A 20,952-nucleotide genomic window follows, 5' to 3' on the forward strand; every position below is an offset into this window, starting at 1 on the left:
TCATTAAAGGCTGCTTCTACAGTTCCCATCCAGAACGCTGCCCCTTTTTGAAACTGTCTTCTGCTTTCATATGTAACACGTGGTTAAATGTTGGTACAACGTGGTTAACTATTTGAAGGCTAAATGGTTCTCTTTTGTCCTTTTACACGTTTGGAGAGCAATAAAAAAAATAAATTAACTGGAAAGGTTGGCTTAGATGGTGGTAGGGTTACCCTGATCGAACAGCACATGAATTAAAACCCAGCTCCTTAAGGATATGACAGCCCCAAATATGGTTTTCAATGGTTTTCCTTCCCTTAGCTCTCTCCTCCACACCACTTTCAAGATGCTTTAAGGTCACAAAGTGACCCGTTCCTCAACAAAAGCTCTTCGGTCTTCCCAGAGCACACAGAACAAACCTGAGGTTGAGCTGCATCACAGATCACGCAAGATCATGGACTGCAAGAGGGCATGATAAGGACCAGCAAAAAGCAGTCCCTAATGCTCAGCATGGCAGGCAAGTGCCAAAGCTCATCAAGAGCTCCAATACCAGAGGGTAGGATGATGCTTCCAGCACCGGGAAAGACAAAGAAACCTTTCTTTCCTCTTGTTTTCTCATTTCAAGACCACTCTCCCACTCTGACAGGTTTTCAAACTGTCGTGGCCATCACAAAAGCGCAATGAAATGGTAAGAAATGCAAGTGAGGCAAAAGGAAATGTAAATTTCTGAGCAGAAGGGACGGAGATTCAACCTCTGTGCCCAACCACAAATCCTAATTTTGAGAATAAAAGCTTTGTAACGGGAATGAGATGACGTGCAATTTGAGAAAGAGCTGGTATAGAAAAAGGCAGAACACCATTTACATTAATTAAGCTGCAAATTTTCACATGCCATCAGTTAAATATATACAGTTAAAGTTTTAACTCTGATTTCCAAATATCTCCATGACAAGTACGATACATGAGGATACAGAGAGGCCAAGAACAATTATTTCTGCCTTTTTTGTTTGGCAGAAACTCCTGGAAGCATGTAAAACACAGAATGAGAGTGAGCAGACCGCGTCTGAGCACATCCAAGCACCTGCTTTTCAGATCTACCCTCCAAGATCCATACCAGAGAGAAGTGGTAACTGCCAGACTACGATCACAAAACCCCAAGGTATGTTCCCAGCATCTCTGGGAACAGAAATCCCTATTTTACAGGTTTACAGGAAATTTAACCCCTGGCAGAAGTGGTTATTTCAGGACCCATGGTAAGAAGCCCACCCAGTCAGCCTTAATAAGTTAGCTTTGTAGATCCAACAAATTAAATCCAAATCTCAGTTTGAGATACTCTTCTTGACCAGATAAGCATCCCATCCAACACGAACCCTTCTTTACTGATTTAACATCACCTCCTGCACAACCACGAGCCTCACCAACTTATGACAACCACGCCGGAGATGTCATTCCTCAGGGCAGCTCCACAGGGAGGTTCCCCCACAGAACAGAAACCCAGCTGAAATCAAACCAGCTCTGTAAATATGTTCAGGTTTGTACCAACCCAGAGGTTTTTCGTGCCTTGTTTCTTGGGGGAAGCATTAACCTCTTGCAGCGTTCCTGCAGGGATGCAATGGGCAGGGATTTGCTCTCTCCAGAGACCAGGCTTGGCAGAAAGCTGCTGCAAACCAGGGTCCATCGCCGCCTCCTCCCATAAACCACACAAAAACATCATTAAAATGACGTTTTAATCTTAAAAATCTTAAAAAACAAAGTAAAGGCTACACCCAGACCAGGCAGCAAGTCTGTTGCTTTCAGGAGGAGCTCTCAAACGCACCCATTTCACGGAGATCTTATTAGACATCACATAAACATCATTGTTTTAGGTTGTTTTATTACGCAACGGGCAAAAAGCTGGCAAAAACCCAAACCTGCAAGCGCCGAACAAAAGAAATCCCGCGCTGCTTGTCCCTGGGTGGGAGGGAAGGCACGTGACAGCCACGGAGATCTGCAGCAGGCTAACAAGCCTAAACGGACACAGGAACGCAGCAAAGAGATGCCTCCGTAGGAAAGCAAAGGTCTTGACACTTCCTGCAAAGCTGTAATTAGGTTAAATTACGGGAAATTTATGAGCATTTAATCTAGGAGCATCTTGCTGGGAGAGGAAATACCGGGGGCCTAATGTAGCTGTAAATCCCTGCCGCTCCTTCTCGGCGCTTTCTGGCCCGTATTGTTCAGTCCGTTTGCAGCACGGATTAGGCATGCCTATTTGCAAAACAGTTATTGAAAACTGGGCTTTTTTTTTTTTTTAATTTTAAATAAAGGAATTGGGGGTAGGAGAACAATGAATGAAGTACTCGGGCATACTGCTAGGAAAATTACTTCTTTCAAGAAGAAAAATTACAAGGCCGCTGTTAAACCTAAGGTCCCCCGGAGTGCAGATTTCCTAGAAGTCCTGATAGTCTTTGCAGGATTATCCTCACAGAATAGCTCAAATTAAAGGGGATTTTTAAAAATTTCTTAACTAATTCCATCAAAAACGGCAGCGAGACATGCCCAGAGATTAGCAAACAACACCAAGAAAGAAGGAAAAGGCCACACAAGTAACTGCAGCCCTATTACTCCCAAGTTAATTAGCGAACAAGGACATGAAACAAGCTTTGAAGGAAATGGATATGGAAGTTGAAAATGGGGAAAAAAAGAGCTGACAAAAGAGCTGGCTTTGGGCTTAACTCTGTACTGAATTCTTACATTTCAGTACTGGATTCCTTGGGTACTGGACCAGTACTTGAAATATTGTGACCGAGAACATGCCTTGCCATATGAAGGTGAATCCTTATTCCAAACATTGGATTGATTTATTTGAAGAGGCAGAAAAGAGAACAAAGACTGTACGGTGACAACCATAAGCCATCACTGGAAGGCACCTAAAATTTAAGGCGCCTAAAAGGCACCCTCAAATTTACTTCCAGGATAGGCAGGGAAATAGCAAAGTCTTCACGAAAGCCAGCAGTGGAAAATGATGTTCTGTTTTTACCAATAAATGGAAAATTATGTCAGGAGCATCACTCAGCTGCGAGGATAAGGTGGGAACCTACAGTATGGGAAGGGACAAAAACGGTTTAGCTCGCTCCCCTCGCCCAACAAAGCCTGGAGGGAATGAAACTGTGCTCTGCAAACATACCATGGATAAATGCCAAGGATCCACGGGAGCTGTTTGAACTAAAGAAATACTGACAAAGGAAGAAATAAACTAACCTTTAATAAATGTGGAGTAGAGCTGTATCTGTGTTTCACACACCTGCATGCCGTGATACCAACGCAAGAGTAAAAAACACCAAGCTTTTTGTTTTGTTTTACTATGCATGTTCATTCAATCATCCTCAGGTCTTAAAAAATATATATATACAGTACCATAAATGCACAGAGATCTGTACAAGGACTGAAATCACATCACAGTCCAAAATTATAAGCAAAAACTTGGAGAGGAAACAGTATTTAAAAGCTAACATGGGCACAAAATATTACTTATTCTCATCTGAAAAGCTTCATGGAGCTGGAGTACACAAATTTGAAGGACCCTAGTTTTATAACCTATTTTCCCCCAATATGTAGTCACTTCTACATTATAAGTCATTTCTGCAATAAATTTGGATGAGAAGTCAAAAGGATAAAACAAGCTACGTTGTAGATACATCAAGTAATAACAGAAGGTGGTCATAAAGAAAATACCTTGCAGGATGTAGAAGCATCAGGAGCACTGCACATGGAGCTAGGATACAGGAGATGTTTTCAGCAAAGGAGGAAAAGTGGTATTTAAAAGCAGCAGAAAAATTATCACCTCCTGCTCTGTGACAGCCAAAAGTTGGTGTGTTATCAGTGTTATTCTCATCCCAAATCCCAAACACCGCACTGTGTGAGCCCTTACGGAGAAAATTACCTTGATCCCAGCCAAAACCCTGACAGAGATCCTTCCTCCTGTCCAGTTTTATGAACTGGCATTGACCTTTTCAAACATAAAAGTGTTTTCAGTCTCTTGCTCACTCTCACACTTTGGATTTCTGTATGGTTTCTACAAGACCCAAACCCCAACAGAAATAACTGTTACCTCCAGACAGCAAAGAATTATTATTATTTTTTTCCAGTTTAAAAAGCTGGCTATATATTAAAAGCTCATTTAAGATCAGAACTTATACTGATGATATTAATCACAGGCTTTCAGCCTACCCTTACAGACAACTGCAGCTCACGGTGAAACACAGGAGAGGACAGGGGCTGCTAATTCCTAAAAGATAGACACCTAAGCTCCTATAAAGCCAAAGCGTCCCCTTGTAATTACAAATTAAATGAGATTTTGAGGCTGATAAAGTCTGTTCCATTGCACGTGAGTCACAAGGCACGGCACAGTCAGTTTTAGGGCACTACCTGGCTCCTGGAGCTTTCCCTTTTTCCATCCCTGTATGAAAAAAACGAACTGGTGTTAACAAACAAAGCCTGTCAGATGGTTTCATGACACACGCAGAACTTGAATCATCCTTCTAGAGGATTTCAGATGCAAGCTCTCTGTCACAGCTCGTGTTTCTGGCATCATCTCTGGCAGCTCTGGTGCAAATTGCAGGGTTTACCAGACGTAAAGAGCTTGGGAAGCAATATGCTGGTGTGGGCGTGTAGGCGACCACCTACCATGGGAATACCTTCTCTTAAAGAAGACTTCTTGTGGAAGGATCTCCAGGGATACGAAACCAAAGATGAGCACGCTCAGAGAATATCAGCAAAAGAACGGCACAAAAAGAGCAGTCCTGGGGCCCTGAGCACCAGGAAGCAACAAGACAGAAAGGTTTTGGGAAATGAGATTCAAATCTTCACCTCCACCAGCCTTTTTTAATATCTGCCTCTTCCAAATCCACAATAACCGCGCTTTGGAGGGTCAGGAAATGAATCTCCCGTCTCTATTTGATATTTCTAAAGGGCCTCGAGGGGAGAAAGACGAGTCATCCCGACGGGAGCTTTGCCAGGAGGTGATTACCGAGCTCCCTGCTGCATGATGCGCGTGAGATCGATGTCAGCTTCGCAGATCTACCCTTAAAAGAAAAAAGGGAAGCAGGGAATGCTTTTAAGTGATGAGATCTGATTCCTGCCTCTTGTAATTCCTCTGGTCTCCTTACCAAACCCTAAGCAAGCCTTGATTTCGTTTACCTGGCCCTTAACTGAAGTTGCAGCTTGTGTTAGCCGCCCCGTCTCGAACAACAAAATGAGAAAACACCACCTGAGGAAACAGCGAGGCAATTACTACGCATGAAAACTTCCTGAAGAACCATAAAAACAGGGACAGATAAATAACAACTCAAACTAAGGGGTTATCAGAGAGACCGTATGTCCCTAAGTGTTTAAAAAAATAGAAATCTAAAAATCAATTTTTGTATAAATCACCAGAATTGTAACAGTGAGCTCTGTAGGAAGACAAAACACAATAGGAAAATGTGATAGTGTAAGCACATCACAGAAGAACACTGTATTAACCCAGCTGTGTATAGACCTTGGCAATGTGAAATCCCTCTTGGCATACCACCGGGAGAAAATACAGTGGGGAGAAGCCAGAGGGCTTCAGATAAGAGCAACACAGAGCACTACAAAGGAAAAGAAAGATTTGGAGAAGAGAAAACAGCTACCTAAATGCTGGCCAGGCAGCAGCTACAAGCAAGGGACACAGAAGTCAGCAGGTTTACAGGGTGCAGAGATTGAAAAAAAAAACACATTTGTATTACTAAAAAAGAGCCTTTTAGTCAGCATTGACGAGGAAAAGGGAAATTCAGGTGGAACACCCAGAAGCTGAGTTTATTTGGAAACCAGGTTTTCTCCCCAAAAGAAGTCCTGGAGCAGTTTCAAACGAGCCTGGACAACACGCCACAAGGCTGTAGATGAAGATGAAGCAGATGCAGTTGAAGTCCAGGAGTTGGATGATCCTTGTAGGTCCCTTCCAGTTCGGGATATTCTCTGATTCCATGAATGCAGCACCGAGAACCTGTGCTTTGAGGTCTCCTAGGCTGCTTCCCCCTTACTAGGTCTCCATTTCTTCAGGATACGTGGATGTAGGCTGGCAGCCTTCCAGACAAAACGTGCCCAGGTGAAGCATTTCAGTGATTTAGTGGCTTGGGGAGAGGCAACAAGGTAATTTTAGGGGGAAAAAAGTGATTAATTATTAACAAGGCAATTTGATTTTTATTCGCCGTGCTCATTTCCGAGCGGTTCCAACATGCTGGGTCAAGCAACACATCCTGATTTATGGCCTTCCACGCTTCCTGCCCCACAATTCGCCCCCCTGGCATTCACCGGGCCCGTTCAGCCAATATTTTCGCAGACTTCTTTACCCCGATCACGGCATTTTGTGTTACATTTGTGCTCTTCACAGCAATCAGAGTGCGGGAGGTAATTAGGAGAAAAAGCTCTCAACGCCCCTGACTAACACCGCACGCAGGAGAACGCTCGGTTCAAACCTGTGAAGCGTGGGTGGATTTTCTAAGGCACAAGCCTCTCTTTGGTATGCAGGGCTTACAAAAGCACTTGTTATTAAACTGCTTCGGGATCGCCCTGGGTTACAATCAAGCCATCCTTTCCTTTCCCCTCACCTCTCTGCCAAGTGCTTCGCTGCCGTGTAGTGCAGAAAATTAGGCTCTAATTGGCCCGGCACCCACCTTGCTTCTCACGGATGTTATACTAAAAATAAAACAAATGCATGCCAGTTAATGCTACACAAAAGGAAATCTTACAAGTCCGTGCATTTCTTCACCAGAATCCAGCATCTGTGCAATCCCATAAGTACAATATTCGAGTTCAGAACACAGATTTCAACTCAAACGTTGAAACATTCATTGCTGGGCTAAGAAGTTTTCGGTTTTCCCTCTCAAATCTAAAACAGATCCATCACCTGTTTGGTTTCTGTTATCCTCAAACCTGCTTGGTTTCTGCTTATCCTCAACACCCCTGCAAGAGGAAGATGGGTTAAAAGAGGGTGCCTGAACCCCAAAGAAGCCTCCCCAAAACCAAAGCCAGGACTTTCAAGCACCAAAGTGTTTCTCTGGCCACTAGACCATCCTCACCTGCCACAATAAAAATGAGTTAATTTACAAGAGGTGATGTGGTTAAGTTTTAGAGTGAAGGGTCTGAAAGAGTAAGGACTGTACACTTTCCAGAAACAACATTGTTATGAGCAGTTCTTACAACGTGTAGCATAACAGAGTCCTCCTTCTCCTGGAATTTTATTGCAAAACGAAGGAAAAGTGTCTGACAACCAAGAACCTGAACGGTGATTTTTCTGAGGAAGGATGACTGATTTTTCTTTTTTTGAGGGGTTCGCTTGAAGCCCTTCATGACACCAGTCCGAGATCTGCATGAGATGGTCCTTCTGTTCCTCAGAAGGGGGTCAAGAACAGCTTTGGAGGGCAGAGGACAAAACGTGGGGGACCAACTGTGAAGTCTACCAGAAAATTAGGAATGCAACTGCAAGGAGAATGTTCTGAGGTGTGGAATAAAGACAGCTACTAGAGCTAAATCAGAATAGCCACGCTTCTCAAAGCCCAGCTCTGCTAATTGTCTTACTACGGCTGTAATGATGGCAATGCCACCTAGGCCTGCCACAAGCACAGGGTATTCTGAAGCCCTAATAAGTGTTTTGGGGGTTTTGAAGGGACCACTTCACTAAATGTAACTGTATTTGAGAAAACCAGATCACCAAAATCTACCCTTGGTCATTTTTGGAGTTTGCAAGAAGAAACCTGGACGTACAGGGTGATGCAAACCTCCTTTACAGTATATTTTCCTTTCCAATCCAAGATACCCACAGATAAGTAGTCTACAAGAAATAAATTTGCATCCCAATAAGCCGCTGTGCCATCCTGTCACCTCTGAATGTTGCTTTCCTGGAACATGGGAAGCCTCGTGGAAAAGAGAACAGAATTTCCCTGGGAAATGTGCACCTGAGACGACAGCGAGCAGACCAATTAGGCTGAGGTACACCTGGAAGGATTTTGCCAGTAAATCTGAAGTTAAAACAGTCAACACAGACACATCATCTAATAAAAAAATCAATCTACGAAGTGCACCAAAAGCAAGTGCTTACAGCTGGAAAACGCAATCAAAGTCAGGAGCGATTAGGCTGAGATGATGTAAAGTCAGAGCATTACATGCAATAAGCTCATTGCTGAAGGGCAGATTTGCTGCTATTACAGCCTTGAGTGGGAAACAAAACGTCTCTTAAATGTTATTTTAAGCCAGGCTGCAGATGTCAAGCAGGAAGGAGACAAGGAAGAAGAGCAGGCTTGCTCTTGAGCCAGTCCTAAAATCAGAGACCGATATGTTACAGGTATCATCCATGGCATTTCCATCAGGCTTGATTCCCTCCTCTTCACTTTTCTCCTACCGTGCTGGTTTCAGCCTCCCAAATCCATGTCCAGGGTCTGCACCGGTTCCTCCAATCCTGGGGCTCTGCCCGGAGCAGAAAACACAGCTCTTGGCAGCTGGCATCTGTCTGTCCTCACCCTTCAGCGCCTGGAGGCACCGTAGCTGCTCCCTGAACGATGAGTGGCAGAGAACAACTCGGATTAGTGCTCTTTGCCAGCCAGTTGTAGCTTTAATTTAAGCAGCCTTGCTTCAAAATCCAAATCCTCTTCCTTTCCTTCTTTTCTTCCTGCTGCTGTGGATTTCCCCTGGGTGCTCTGCATGACCGAAGTCTCTCCTGCTGGTTTTTCACGCAATTCTTCTGCATTTTGCCCCGGATGGATGGTGGAGAATTAAGAAGAAAATGGTAGGTGACAAAGTGGGTAAAAAAAAGAGCACATCAAGATGATGAAACCAGTGCACAGCAGCCTTCACAGCACCGGTTGGTGGCACTCCCTCTCTCACCAGTAAACCAGGAGAATTCTCATCTTCACGTTAATTTTTCACAGGGCTGCCTCAAATTAAAAATCCCAGCACTTACCACAATGTATGATTCAAAACAAAAAGGGATCTGACCTCAGAAATGGCTTTAACTCTCCTCCTTCAGGCCCAAATACCCAACTTTGTCTCTTTTACACATGCACTCCTCTTCTTTGTGCCACCTGTGAAGCCTGCATCACCTTTCCCAATTAACACCAAGACCTAGCAAGGACTTTCAGCTGTACCTAACTCACTAACCCAGGACTTGAACTATTTCTAATTCCAACTCTATTTTTCACTGCCCAGCTGTCATTTTGAGACAACATCCAGGTTCTCACTTGAAAAATGAAAAGAATAAAATAACAGCAGCTGCCTACTAGCCTTCAAACATCAGCAAAAGCTATTTATCTACGTGCAAATGAAGCTCCTCCACAAGAACAGCAAGATCCAAGTTCAGATCTTGAAGTATCTCACGATCTAAAGCAAATACAGGAAGAGGTACACAGGACATTGAAGGTTCAAGCTTCAGGCAACCCTCTTTTTACCTACACCAGCTCCAGTTCATTCCCGGGGTGGTGAGCATTCAGGCCCACAAAAAGTTTTGGCGCGTTAAGGATGTGAAACAGTTGAAAACCAAACAAAATGAATGAGACCTCAGCACAAATGACAGCCTGAAGACTGCCAGAGGAAGCTTTCAGAGGGCAGAAGAGAAATTAACACAGAAGTCATATGGAGATCAGCACAGAAGAGTTTTAAGGCAAGAATTTAAGAGCTTGGAATGGGATACGTTTAAGAAAAGGAACTAGGAAACATTCCTCTACAGCCTAAAACAGAGAAAGAAGGAAAACAAGGAAAGTTAAATCAGGATGGACGCAGTTTTAGCATTCAAATACCAGGCTGATGTTGGACAGACAACGCTAAAACATGGGTCTTGAAAGATTTAACAGCCACCAAGTCCCAAATGCCTGGGAGGAAAACAACAGCGCTACCGCAGATCACCAAGCCGTGGCAGCTTGTTGAAGTGAAGGCAAACAACAGCTGCTGTATGATTTCACCACCCCGGCGCACTTCTCTGCTACCTCCCAAGGCATCTCCACGAGTCAACGGAGCTGATTCTTCTCAGCAACTCCACTCACCAGTTGGAAAAAGGGACGAGGGATACAAACTGGTGAAGCTCGGCTGGTTTTCACCCTGCTGCTTCCCAGGAAAAGCAGGAATTTTCACCTGACGGCAGCTTGCTGCAGCTTTATGGAGATGGCATCAGCTGCACCCAGCTGCAGGGGGCAGACCTGCAGGTGCCAGGGGCTGCAAACAGCAGCGCTTTGCTTCTGTTCTCTTTTTGAGCTTCTGAGAGCAAATCCAAAGTTTAAAGGGAAGAATTTGCTTCTCCAGGCTGTTTATGCACGCACTGCTCAGTGCACTGTGGGGTTTTTGTTCTCTGTGCTCGCATGGGTCATTTCCACAGCTGCAAAGAGGACTTGGGGGGAAAAAAAAGAGAAAAGATAAAGGCATCAGCTTTTACTCACGAGCAAAATATCGTCTAGCACAACTCTGTACATATAACACCTGAAGAGCCTGCGAGTAGCCTCAGTGCTGGAGCTTGGGGCCAGCATCAGAGCTCCGAGGAAGCCAGACTTGCAGATCCTATTTCTCAAAGCCAAAAGTCAAAAATCTATAACTTGTGAGTCATTAGGTTGAGTCAGGTCTCAAACTAATGACCTGGACCTTGCCCAGCTGAGCCAGCTCCCACTCCTGTCTTCCTCCCCGGCTCCCCTGGGTCGCAAGGAGAATCAGGACAATGTTTCTTGGACTAAGTTTAAGAGGAAAATACCCTCTCTGTCACAGAGACCACTGGAGATCCTTCAAGGGACACACACCACGCATTGCTGGGTCACCCCAAGGATGCTGGGTTCTGGAAATAAGCCCAAAGGAACCAAGGAACAATGCCTCCCCAGCAAAACCAGTACCAACAGGAGAAAAGAATAAAAGAAACTAACACCCCAGGGTACAGCTGGGAAACAGATTCCCTGCTGGATGTTAATCTCTATTCCGAAATCAAGATTGGAATTTCCCCCAGGAAGCTCTGCAACGGTTGAGTCACCAGTTGCTGGAAAGGCAAAGAGCTGGAGAGGATCCTGGTGAGGTTGGGGGGCACCCAGGGTGCTTCTCCCAACGAGAATGAGAGGCAGAGGGGTTGCTCCTGCCTCTTGAGCTGCAGGCACGCTGAGCTCCTGCTCCACCAGGGATTTGCGGGTATGCAGAATGCTTCCTCAGAGGAACTAAGTTAATTAAAAAAAAAAAAAAGTTAGCCTGGTCAGTAACTCTGGATTTTTGAGTGAGCACTTGGAACTTGAGTATTTTCTGTGTGCATTTTCAGTTGCAAAAGGGGTCTGTGCCCAAACCTAAATGCTGCCCATGGGATTCTTGCCTGTATGGGGATCTTCAGATGCTCCCATCAGCTCATCGTAAGAAAACAGATGCTAGAACAACGTTTCTCTGTTTTTCGGGGCTGTAGCATTCTCCAGAAACTTTTTTCTTCTCGACACCTTCTGGCTTTGTACTGCTTCCACAGCACAGCCGAGCACCTTTAATTCATGCAGCAGCTTTGCTTCTTCACTGAGGCTGAAAACCATCTGTAATTAACGAGGCAGGAGTAACGAGGCCCACACAGCCTAACTCAAAGCCATCACAGGTGGGCAGCTGTGCCCTGAAAATCCTTTCAGAGGGTTCTAGCATTATAAATTTTACTTCAAAATATGTATAAAAAAGTAAAGCTCTTTGCATTTTCTTAACCTTTTGTGATCCGTGAAGCTTTCTGTGAGCTTTTTTAGGCTTGTGAGAGAGGGAGACAGCCACATGAACAGTGCTTGCACGCACTGCACGATGAAATGACCATATACTGCTGAGCTGCAGGGACTGAAGACAGCTCCCAGGGTTCCTCTGCACAGTTTTGCCACGATTATTAAATCTTGCTTTTGTTTAGAAAGCATCTTCCCCACTGTTCTGCAAAAGGCTCAAGTAAATATGGAAAATACATTACATAAATAGCAGTTTCAAAAAAAAAAATAAAAAAGGACAAATCCCAAACAGCCTAAGGACATTTTTGTCTTTCAGCTATAACAACTGTCACTAAAGGCTCCTTTAAAGGCATCCAGAAGTCAGCAGCGCTCCTTTACCATGATTTATTTCGCATTAATCTCCCGATTCCGAGCTCCAAATAGATGCTCTGTAAATTCACATCGTGCGGTTGGTAAGCCTCTCTCTGCCTTCGTTTGCACATCGCCAAATTAAATTGTAGAAATGCCGCTGCTCTGTTCCCCTTTGGAGTGGCAGATGTCCAACTGCCAGCTGTACAAGCACCGAGTATGGAGCACTAATTACGGAGTAATCAAACGCGGTGTTAATCCATACACGGGAATTTTATTGTCACTTAATGAGTGCGCCACCATTAGCAGATAAACACACGTGCGGCGTGTTACCGCTGCATCCATCGAGCTTTAAGCGTTTCCATAAGGTGGTGGAGAAAGGAGAGCTGGGTGATTGGGCAAATTTGGGCTTTCCAGAAGCTTTTGGCCCCGAAAGCTCTCGTGAAAACAGAAAGTCGAGCTGTCACAGGGTGACAGGTAGAGCTGCTTCATGGATTAGAAGCTGGCAAAGAGACACAAAAGAATTCAAACATTAATTGTGGCAAAACGCTTCCTGCACCTGGGTCAGGGAAGTTACACGCTCAGATCCATTTCCGTCTTCCAGACTGCGAGGCTGTGGCATTGTCTCCTTTTAAATCACACTTTAGAAATCATCAGTGTCACCATGTCTTTAAATAATTCAGCTGCAGCCAGGCAGCGGGGCTGATCACACCCAATTAATCCTCCCTTCTTCCTTCACCTGCCACTTTATTATTGAAAGGACAGGCAGAGCTCTTGTAAGCCCTTGAAGGCAGACACAGCTGGCTTTATTTCAGGTTTTTATTTGGGCTCACATGGATTGTACCTAGCTCAACAGTCTTCCTCCAAAGCCTGTGGAGAAGGAAGCAGGATGTCCACGAGGCCCAGGTGACAGCGGATGTGGCAGTCAACATCCAATCCTGATGACATTTTCTAACTTTCAGTAAGTTTAGCTAGTTGGTAAGCTCCAAAGCAACGATCCTCATGCAGAAACAGAGATCCAAGTATCTTTGTTGACAGCTCAGCTACTGTTTTTGTAACTTTGCTCGGAAAAGACAGTGGTATTTCTGTGTCACTGTTTACAACACTGGGAGTTCTCTCACGGCGCTGTGTCTCTCTCCCACCTAACCACACAAATAACAGCCATCTTACCCCTTGACTAGATCAGAAATAGGAAAGATTTACGAAACTCTAACAGAAGTGGCGAGAAACGTGGGCAGATTCTTATGATCTGCTTTTTTTTTCCCCTGAAATATGAGTTCCATAAGGCAAGGAAAGTTATGGAAATACGATAAACAAAAAGCAACAGGTTTGAGTGAGGATTACAAACCCCTAGGTACCACAGAGGGCTCTTTTCAGCTTAAATCATCTGTTTAAATCATGCTGCTCTCCACGTTTACAGCAATGGAAATCTACAAACATCGGGTCCGTCCACTTGTTGCCATGCACAGGATGAATGTTTCTCAGAAGGATGAACACAAAAAAAGATTAAATACTTATCACAGAGACATTCAAATCAAAACAGACCCCAAAAACTTAACACCACGTGGGCTAAACTGACCTGAAACATCACCCCCGCTAAAATACGTAACGATTTTGCCCTTAAACAGCAGGACTCACATCCTGTTGTTGAGGTGGGAGGGTGTTTTCCTTGCTTATTATTTGGAGCACAGAAGCTGGGGTAACTCAGCAGCCAGGCACTGGGAGGTGGAAAGGATTAGCTCAAAACAAATGCACCTGTACTGCGTGCCCTCCAGCACACGGGAGTCGATCCAAAGCTCCCGAGGAACCCTGATGAGTGAATTACTCCACCACGCAATAAATTTCATCAGTGAGGGATATGAGAGTCATTTTGGTGCTTAACACAGGTTGGCACGGTAATTCTTTACATCTGTTTTATTTTCCATTTCAACCTCTTTAATATCCTAAGGAAGGACACGGAGCAGTTAGTCATCCTCCTCCACGAGGCAGGAAAATTGGCAAAGTGCAGACCCAAGGCAAGAAAACGCATTTTTTTTGTTACTAAAAAAAAAAAAAAAAAAAAAGACTGTAAATATAAGTCATTGTGTTTGGAGAGAACGCAAATATGAAGTGCTATAGAAACAATGCTGCCCCACGTTACCTCACCTTCACATCTCTGGTTACACACAACCGATTAGCTGCCACCATTTAGTAATTCTTGAAGGAGTGAATGGCAAAGAACAGCACGTAGGCTTCTGGAACACAGCGTAGTAATTTTGGTACAAAATGTTAAATACCACATAGACTTAATTTGCTAACCAAGCTTTCAGTTTGACTCTTCAGCACACTTTAGAGATCTAAAGAAGATCTAAAGAAAACACAGTATTTGTTCTGGAACTACCAGTACCCTTCAAGCTTTGGGCCTCCAATAATTTCTTATAGATTATTGTTATAAATTATTTACAACAAGCATTCAAAGCAAAAATTTTAAGTATGCCACCAACTCAACTGGGTCATATCAAGACAGCAAGAGGTCAGAAACTGATTTTCACTATTCTGGAAGGTAAGTAACACAAGCTGCACGTTTTTAAAGCAGTATCTTCAACAGCAAGATCAAGAATTACCACAACGAGAACTTTGAGCGAGATAAGAAAAATATTTTTGTACTTTCTGGTTTGTTTACTCTCTGAATTTGAGTTTTTGCTAAAAGCAATGAAGCCATAAAGGCACAGCAACTGACAAAAGGCAGTTGGGTCACAGAGACCCCAAATATACTCTCAGCTCTTCTGTTGAAGCATCGAGACTTCAGGACAGCATCTCTCTGATCTTCTAAAATAATTAGCTTCAAATTACGTATTTCAGAATCAGTTGGGAAAGACCCTTCAGCTGCTTTACAAAAGACACGTTGCCAACCCACTTTTGCTGGCTAAGGCTTAATTTAATTACAGTGAATCCACATCCTCAAAAAACAAACACGTATTTCCTCTGACCCTCACAGTGCAGCTACAGAATTATTGCTGAATAAGATCTAAACCATTGTGACTTCTCCACTGACATCATCCGCTGTTAAGCCAGCCCTAAAATACGGCTGGTTTATTTACTGTTCTGCCTTTTAAATTTGGTCCATTTAAATGCTCTAAGTTTAGCACAGCTCTTATATGCAGTTGTTTCAGCACAATTGTGCTGAAAAAAAATGTGGTCCCAAACACTAACACCATCAGGAGGGACCAGACCTTCTATAATTGGTCCCTTTTTCTTCCAAACACACACCTTTCCACTTCCCACCATTAATCCCACCTTCTTTCTCCTGCATAATCCAGAAGCGGATGAAAAATACCAGTTCACGCATCCGACAGCCAGGAGATTATTTCCAAATTTACATGCTAGTCAAATTTATCCTCGCATGGGTGAAGGAGCAGCACTTCCTCTTCCCTATGCAGATTATCTCACAGGCTACTTTTCACCACAAGGAAAACACAAAAATACATACTCTGCAAAAGCATCAGTCTATTTAAGAACTTCCCACTTTGTCCCATTTTAGCGTATGAAGTTCCCTCTTGAGCAGCCATAAAACTACGCGCCAACTTCCCTTTCCCCCCCTGAGTTTCTATGTCGTTTGTGCTAGCGTTTTTCACTCTTTTCCCATTCCCACACTCTGCAACCTCTTTCACAACTATTTCTGGTGGTTCCTCACCCCTGCGTTTGTCACCAGGAGTCCCAGAGCCTTCCCTCCCCTGCCTGCCAAGCTCTTCCAAAGCACTGCAGAAGCATCCCAGCTATGTGAGAGGCATTCTCGGATTGCCTGCTCCAAGCACTTCAGGAGAGGAGAGCCTGTTTAATATTTTTTTTCCTAGGATCTTAATGCTTCAAAAGCAGCCTCTTACCATATAGGTGTGAAGGGTTTGTTTTGCAGGGCAGGGAGTCTGCCTGGTGGCAGCACTACAACTCCTGGTGGTAGTGCTACAATTACTACACCCTTTAAAGTCACAAGACACAAAAACACTGCATTTTTTGGCAAAATATCAGTGACAGAGGGCTTGACCCCTTACCCACTAACGCAACATACCGCGTCTCAAGAGCCATGCAGCCCTGATGGATGACCCTGGAGTTGAAGAACCTCCTTCTTTCTCTAAAGCACGCTTATACACGCACATATAAATCCCTGACTGCCCTGCATAACATAAGTTTGAGGTCAAAACAACAAACTGAAGGACTCCTGAGGTTCCTCAGGGCTGTTGTAACAGGTAAGGCCCACCACCTGCAGCAAAAGCAGCCCTGAGGAACTGGTGGAGAGCAAGGCGCCTGTCGGCTACAAGGACACCTTCTACCTCCCCAAACTATTTCGGTGTCATCCTGCAGAGCTGTGTGGCCTCATGGCACGGTGCCCCGAGTTATTTCCCAAAGAGGGAACCCTCTAGAAATGGGTCTGTGCTGTAAAACCAACTTTATTCCAGCACCAAGCCCCCCAACACCCACCTCACCCCTAAGATGTCTCCCCCTCCTCCTGCCCCACCGCTGCTCGGGGCGCAGCCTAAGGGGAGAGTTTTGGGACAGCGGGTGCCCAAACACCACAGTGAGCTGTGGGAGGAACCATTCAGACGGATATTTTGAGGCAAAAGGGTCAGGAAAAGAGAAAAAATCCCTGCTTCCACACAGCACGGCTGGCTGAGGGGCCTCCGGCCACCGCTACCCCGCCATCTAAAGGGGCTATGGAGGAAGATGGGGGGGGGGGAGAGAAATCCCTTCAGCGGGGCTTCGTGAGTGGGGCGAGGACCCCTCAAAACACCCGTGGGGATAGAGGAGAGGGGGAATAAGAGGGTGAAAAAGCCGGGGCTGGGGTCGGCGGCCACTCACAGAACTCGGCGATGTAGTAGGAGACGGCGTAGTTCTCCTCGCACCACTCCAGGGTGGAGGTCGGGGGGCCCCAATAACCCTCCCGGTCAGCGGCCGGGGCCATGGCGGTGACCGCTCCAGGCCACAGAGGAGCCGGGGAAAGGAGAAGGGAAGGAAAAGAAGGGAAGGAAAAGAGGGGAAGGAAGGTGGCCAGGGCCCGGAGCAAGGCGGCTGGAGGGCGGGAGCCGCCGCTGGGCCCGCCCGGCCGAAGGCGGAGCTGGAAGGGGGGGGGGGGGGGAGCGAGAATTAAAAAAAAAAGGGGGGAGAAAAATGGGGAGTTGTCATGGCGACCGGCCTGCCGAGCCGCCCTCTGAGGGGGGAAGCGTGGCGGCGAGGCAAATTTTGGGGTGGAAAAGGGAAATTTGGGGAAATGCTGAGGGGAAAAGGGCGGCTGGGCGCAGGCAGCGACATGGCCTCACTGCGCTGCTCCCTCCTCACCCCCCTCTGAGTCCCAGACATCCCCCGCAGGGTCACTGTGGTGACATAAAGGTGGTTTTCCCCCCGTTTTCTTCTTTATTATAAAAAATAAAGGCTCGTCATGTGCTGGTGTCTTGTTTTTAAACGAACAGGAGAGCGCTTCTCGTAGTCGTGGGCCGGGAGGAAGGAGGCAGAGAGGTTTTTTATAGCGCTGCCTACTACACGGGGGTTTTCTCTCAGCTGATGCCTTTATTTAGTTCCTCGCTCTTACTACGTGTACTATACTTACACCAGGAATATGCGAAGTGAATATGCAGAGTTCATTTCCAAAGGCAAATGCAAGCTAAAAAGAGAAAGTCTTGAAATGGGGGGGGAAAAAAACGCAAAACTGAAGGCCTGATAACGCTGCGTGCTTTTTGTGTTTCAGGGAAAGGTCCCAAGATGTAACGAGAAGCTTCAGGCAGACCTTGAGTGATCTACCCAGTTGTTACACCTACTGGTCAGTACAATTTATTCTATAAAAACACACAAACTCCTTTTGCCACGTTTTATTTCTTCTCGCTTCCCCTTCCGTGAGCTAAAAAAACCCTCCGGTCTAAATACTGACCTTTCCTAGTGTAAATGCAAGTGCTCCACAATACATGCATCTGTCCTGAAGAGTAACCTCCCTTCTTCGGTTCAACATGTATCCAAGTGCTTTCAACATCATGCAGAAACGCGTTTAACATTTTCTGTAATGATATAAAGCATTCAAAGCAAAATTAATCTTACTGTTTGCAATAATAAAATATTTAGACTGTCAAAACATCATCAAAATCGCTGTGCATTTTTTTTATGCAGACCTGTCTTTTTCTTTTTTCAGAACCAGATTATCTTCCCCATATTCAGACTTTTGAGATTGAGGTCTGGAAGAGCAGCAAGCCGTTTCAAAAGCAAAAACTGGTTGTGAATTTTGAGGAGGAATCTAGTCTGGTTGCTGCACAGTAGCTTTTTGGACTTTTGAATGTTCGTTTCTTATAGTAAGGAAGTTGCTAGGGCTCTGATCTATCTTTTCTTATCATGGTTAACCATATTAAGATTAAAAACTCTTAACAGGAAAATAACTCAAAGTTTGAAATTACAGTTCAGAAACTGAAGAAAGAAATATCCCCCTGACACAGCAGGAGCACAAAATGGGAACAAACAATATGTACCATATTCAGTTACAATTGGTTTTAAATAATTTAAAATATTGATGTTTGTTTCTGTTCTCATCTAATATGCATGCCGGACATGACAAGGTTTGTAATTGCAATAGGAAAAAGAAAGACAGACACAAAACTAGCTGTATAACTAGGAGGATAAATTAATGAAAGATTTTATGGGGTGGGCAATAACTACATGGATTGTTATTCTTTCTATTTTTTTCTAGGTAAGAGAGAGAAAGATAAGCTCAAATGTATAGCTAGCACTTAATTTGAATCATTGGGAAATTTTTACTTGTTTGATGTGTTTCGGTAGTATTCTCCATTTTAATAAACGTTTATTTCTGACTTACTCTGTGGTTTGGATCTCTGCTTTTGAACTCTGGCAAACCTTTCAGTTATTGCACTCAAAGAAGGATAGCATTTAAGAGACAGCCACGAACCATTATAATACATGCTTTTCTTTCTAAAACTGTTTTTTAAAGGTAAATCCATTTTCTACAAACACGACTTTCACTGTCTCAGCTGCTACGATAATACATATTAAAAGCAGTACTTTTCCTCTGTAATGCTTAGCTATGCTTTGTAGTGTAGATTGCCACACTGGATATAATGTGACAGCCTGAGGTTATTTGCATCTAAATGCGTTTTCTCTAACTAGATAGTCAAACCTACTTGTGTCCAGGTGTTATATTTTCTTTGTCTAATCTGTAAGACACACCGAGGGAATATCTCATTTTTGAAGTAACAAGTAAAGAAACTAACACGGAGCTCACAAAGTCCTTATTTTCAGTATCACTAAAAATTTACCTCACATGCCAGTGGAGTAATTTCCCGTGGCTCCTCCTGGTTGCACATGGCAAAGGATCCTCTTTCCACACTGTTTTGTGTCACCCTAAACCTCATGGCCTAAGTGAAAACTAGCGGATCAGTTAATCGAGTCATGTCAGTTTACACCACTAGAGGGATATGCCCTGTAAATTTAGCATGTGGATCCAGTAGTGTTCTGCTTGGGTCTGAGATGCGGCTGCTGTTCCAAAATTGCACAGGTTCAGCTGTTTCTCTTCGTGGTCCATGAAATTCAGAAAATGACACCTGAATGTTAAAGAACTTTTTTTTCTCAATCCCTTCACTATGAAGACACTTTATCATGGCTTGTTCTGCTGGTTGTTTAATTTCTGTATAAAATGAGTCCTAACAAACAGATTGATTAGAACTTATTAGAGCTGCATATGCTGGAAGAGACTGTACATATTCCTTCTCATCAGTAATTGCATGCAAAGGAGGAGATAAAATTGACGCAAAATCTTGAAGATGTTTTCACTACTTGGTTCTAACAATGTTAAAATAAAGGTATCAGTCACTGGTTCAGAAATAAAGCTGGATTTTGTGCTGCAAATTGTCTGGTCATTTTATTTTTATTTTTATTTTTATTTTTATTTTTATTTTTATTTTTATTTTTATTTTTATTTTTATTTTTATTTTTATTTTTATTTTTATTTTTATTTTGTTAATTATGAGCCTGTGCATCTTCTAGTATTGTATTTTAATGGGTCATAGCATATACAACATCTTAGGCATGGAATCCCGAGACAGGCTTCTCAGCTCAAAAAGTTCACGTCCCATGAACACGTCAGCTTCCAAATACTTCGCTCAAAATGCTGTTTTTGGCAGCTTTCTGGCAATTGTCTGCTCTGTACAGAAGGTCATTAACACCTTTACCTCCCCCGAGCCTGATCCTGTGTAACATGTAATTTATCCCGTTGATTTAAATGCAAATAGCATGAGTAAGATGCTAAAAGCAGGATTGAAGAAGACTGAATCAGACTCTTTGTAAAGTGCTTTGAAGTTTAAGGGCACTTTATAAGCACTGTTGTTAGGCTGATGATAATTATGCCTGAAGCAATATCACAGAAACTATCAGCACGTGAATGAATGAAAAAGAAAAGACGTTTCCTAACACGACGAAGGATCTGGTCCAAGAAACTTCAGCAGACTTTAGTAGAACTGATTCCCTATTCATAGGGAATGTAATATTCCCTATTACATAGCTAGGTAAAGCAGGTACGTCTGCTGAAGTTAAATGGAGCGATGCATTTGTAAAGCTTCATCGAAGTCCTACAGCCGTATAAATATTCATGAATTTGCCAGTGCAATATGACTGCTCTTAGTCATATTTTGGGGGATATTGTGTGCATTTTGGCAAGCGGCTGTGGTAGTGGGTGACAGCGTCACAGATTTTCACTCTGGATTCTGTGAGCACCAAGCTCTGACAGGATCAGATATAAATTCAACCACTTGAATAGGGTTGGTGAAAACAGGAACTGCTGAGCACAGCTACTTAGGAAAGGGGGTGCAGCCTACCAAGGAGCCACATTCTCAGTTACATCCACAGTAACTCCTCTGAGTGCAGTGAATTCAATAGAAATATGTGACGGTGTCAGAGGTGAAGTTCAGCTTTG

At 44.0% G+C, this 20,952-nt stretch overlaps 1 protein-coding gene and 1 long non-coding RNA gene across 4 annotated transcripts in view; one reads left to right on the plus strand and one right to left on the minus strand.

Moving 5' to 3' along the window:
* ACER3 (alkaline ceramidase 3) overlaps positions 1-17,127 on the minus strand; it is a 48,276-nt gene extending 31,149 nt beyond the window's left edge. Inside the window, exon 1 of the mRNA XM_005024097.6 lies at positions 16,851-17,127. Coding sequence (XP_005024154.2) covers positions 16,851-16,953 — 103 coding nt within the window. The 5' untranslated portion in view covers positions 16,954-17,127. The remainder of the gene's footprint in view (positions 1-16,850) is intronic.
* On the plus strand, positions 16,387-18,843 carry LOC106018451 (uncharacterized). Of its 3 annotated transcripts, XR_011806584.1 has the most exons (4): positions 16,387-16,616; positions 17,459-17,638; positions 17,734-17,805; positions 18,169-18,843. It is a non-coding gene; the product is annotated as an uncharacterized lncRNA (long non-coding RNA). The 3 variants fall into 3 exon arrangements; XR_001192563.5 differs by lacking the exons at positions 16,387-16,616; positions 17,459-17,638 and adding an exon at positions 17,158-17,378; XR_011806583.1 differs by lacking the exon at positions 16,387-16,616 and having other exon boundaries at positions 17,385-17,638.
* Positions 18,844-20,952: the final 2,109 nt, after the last annotated feature.

Source organism: Anas platyrhynchos, chromosome 1 (assembly GCF_047663525.1).
Source record: "Anas platyrhynchos isolate ZD024472 breed Pekin duck chromosome 1, IASCAAS_PekinDuck_T2T, whole genome shotgun sequence".
Taxonomy (NCBI): Eukaryota; Metazoa; Chordata; class Aves; order Anseriformes; family Anatidae; genus Anas; species Anas platyrhynchos.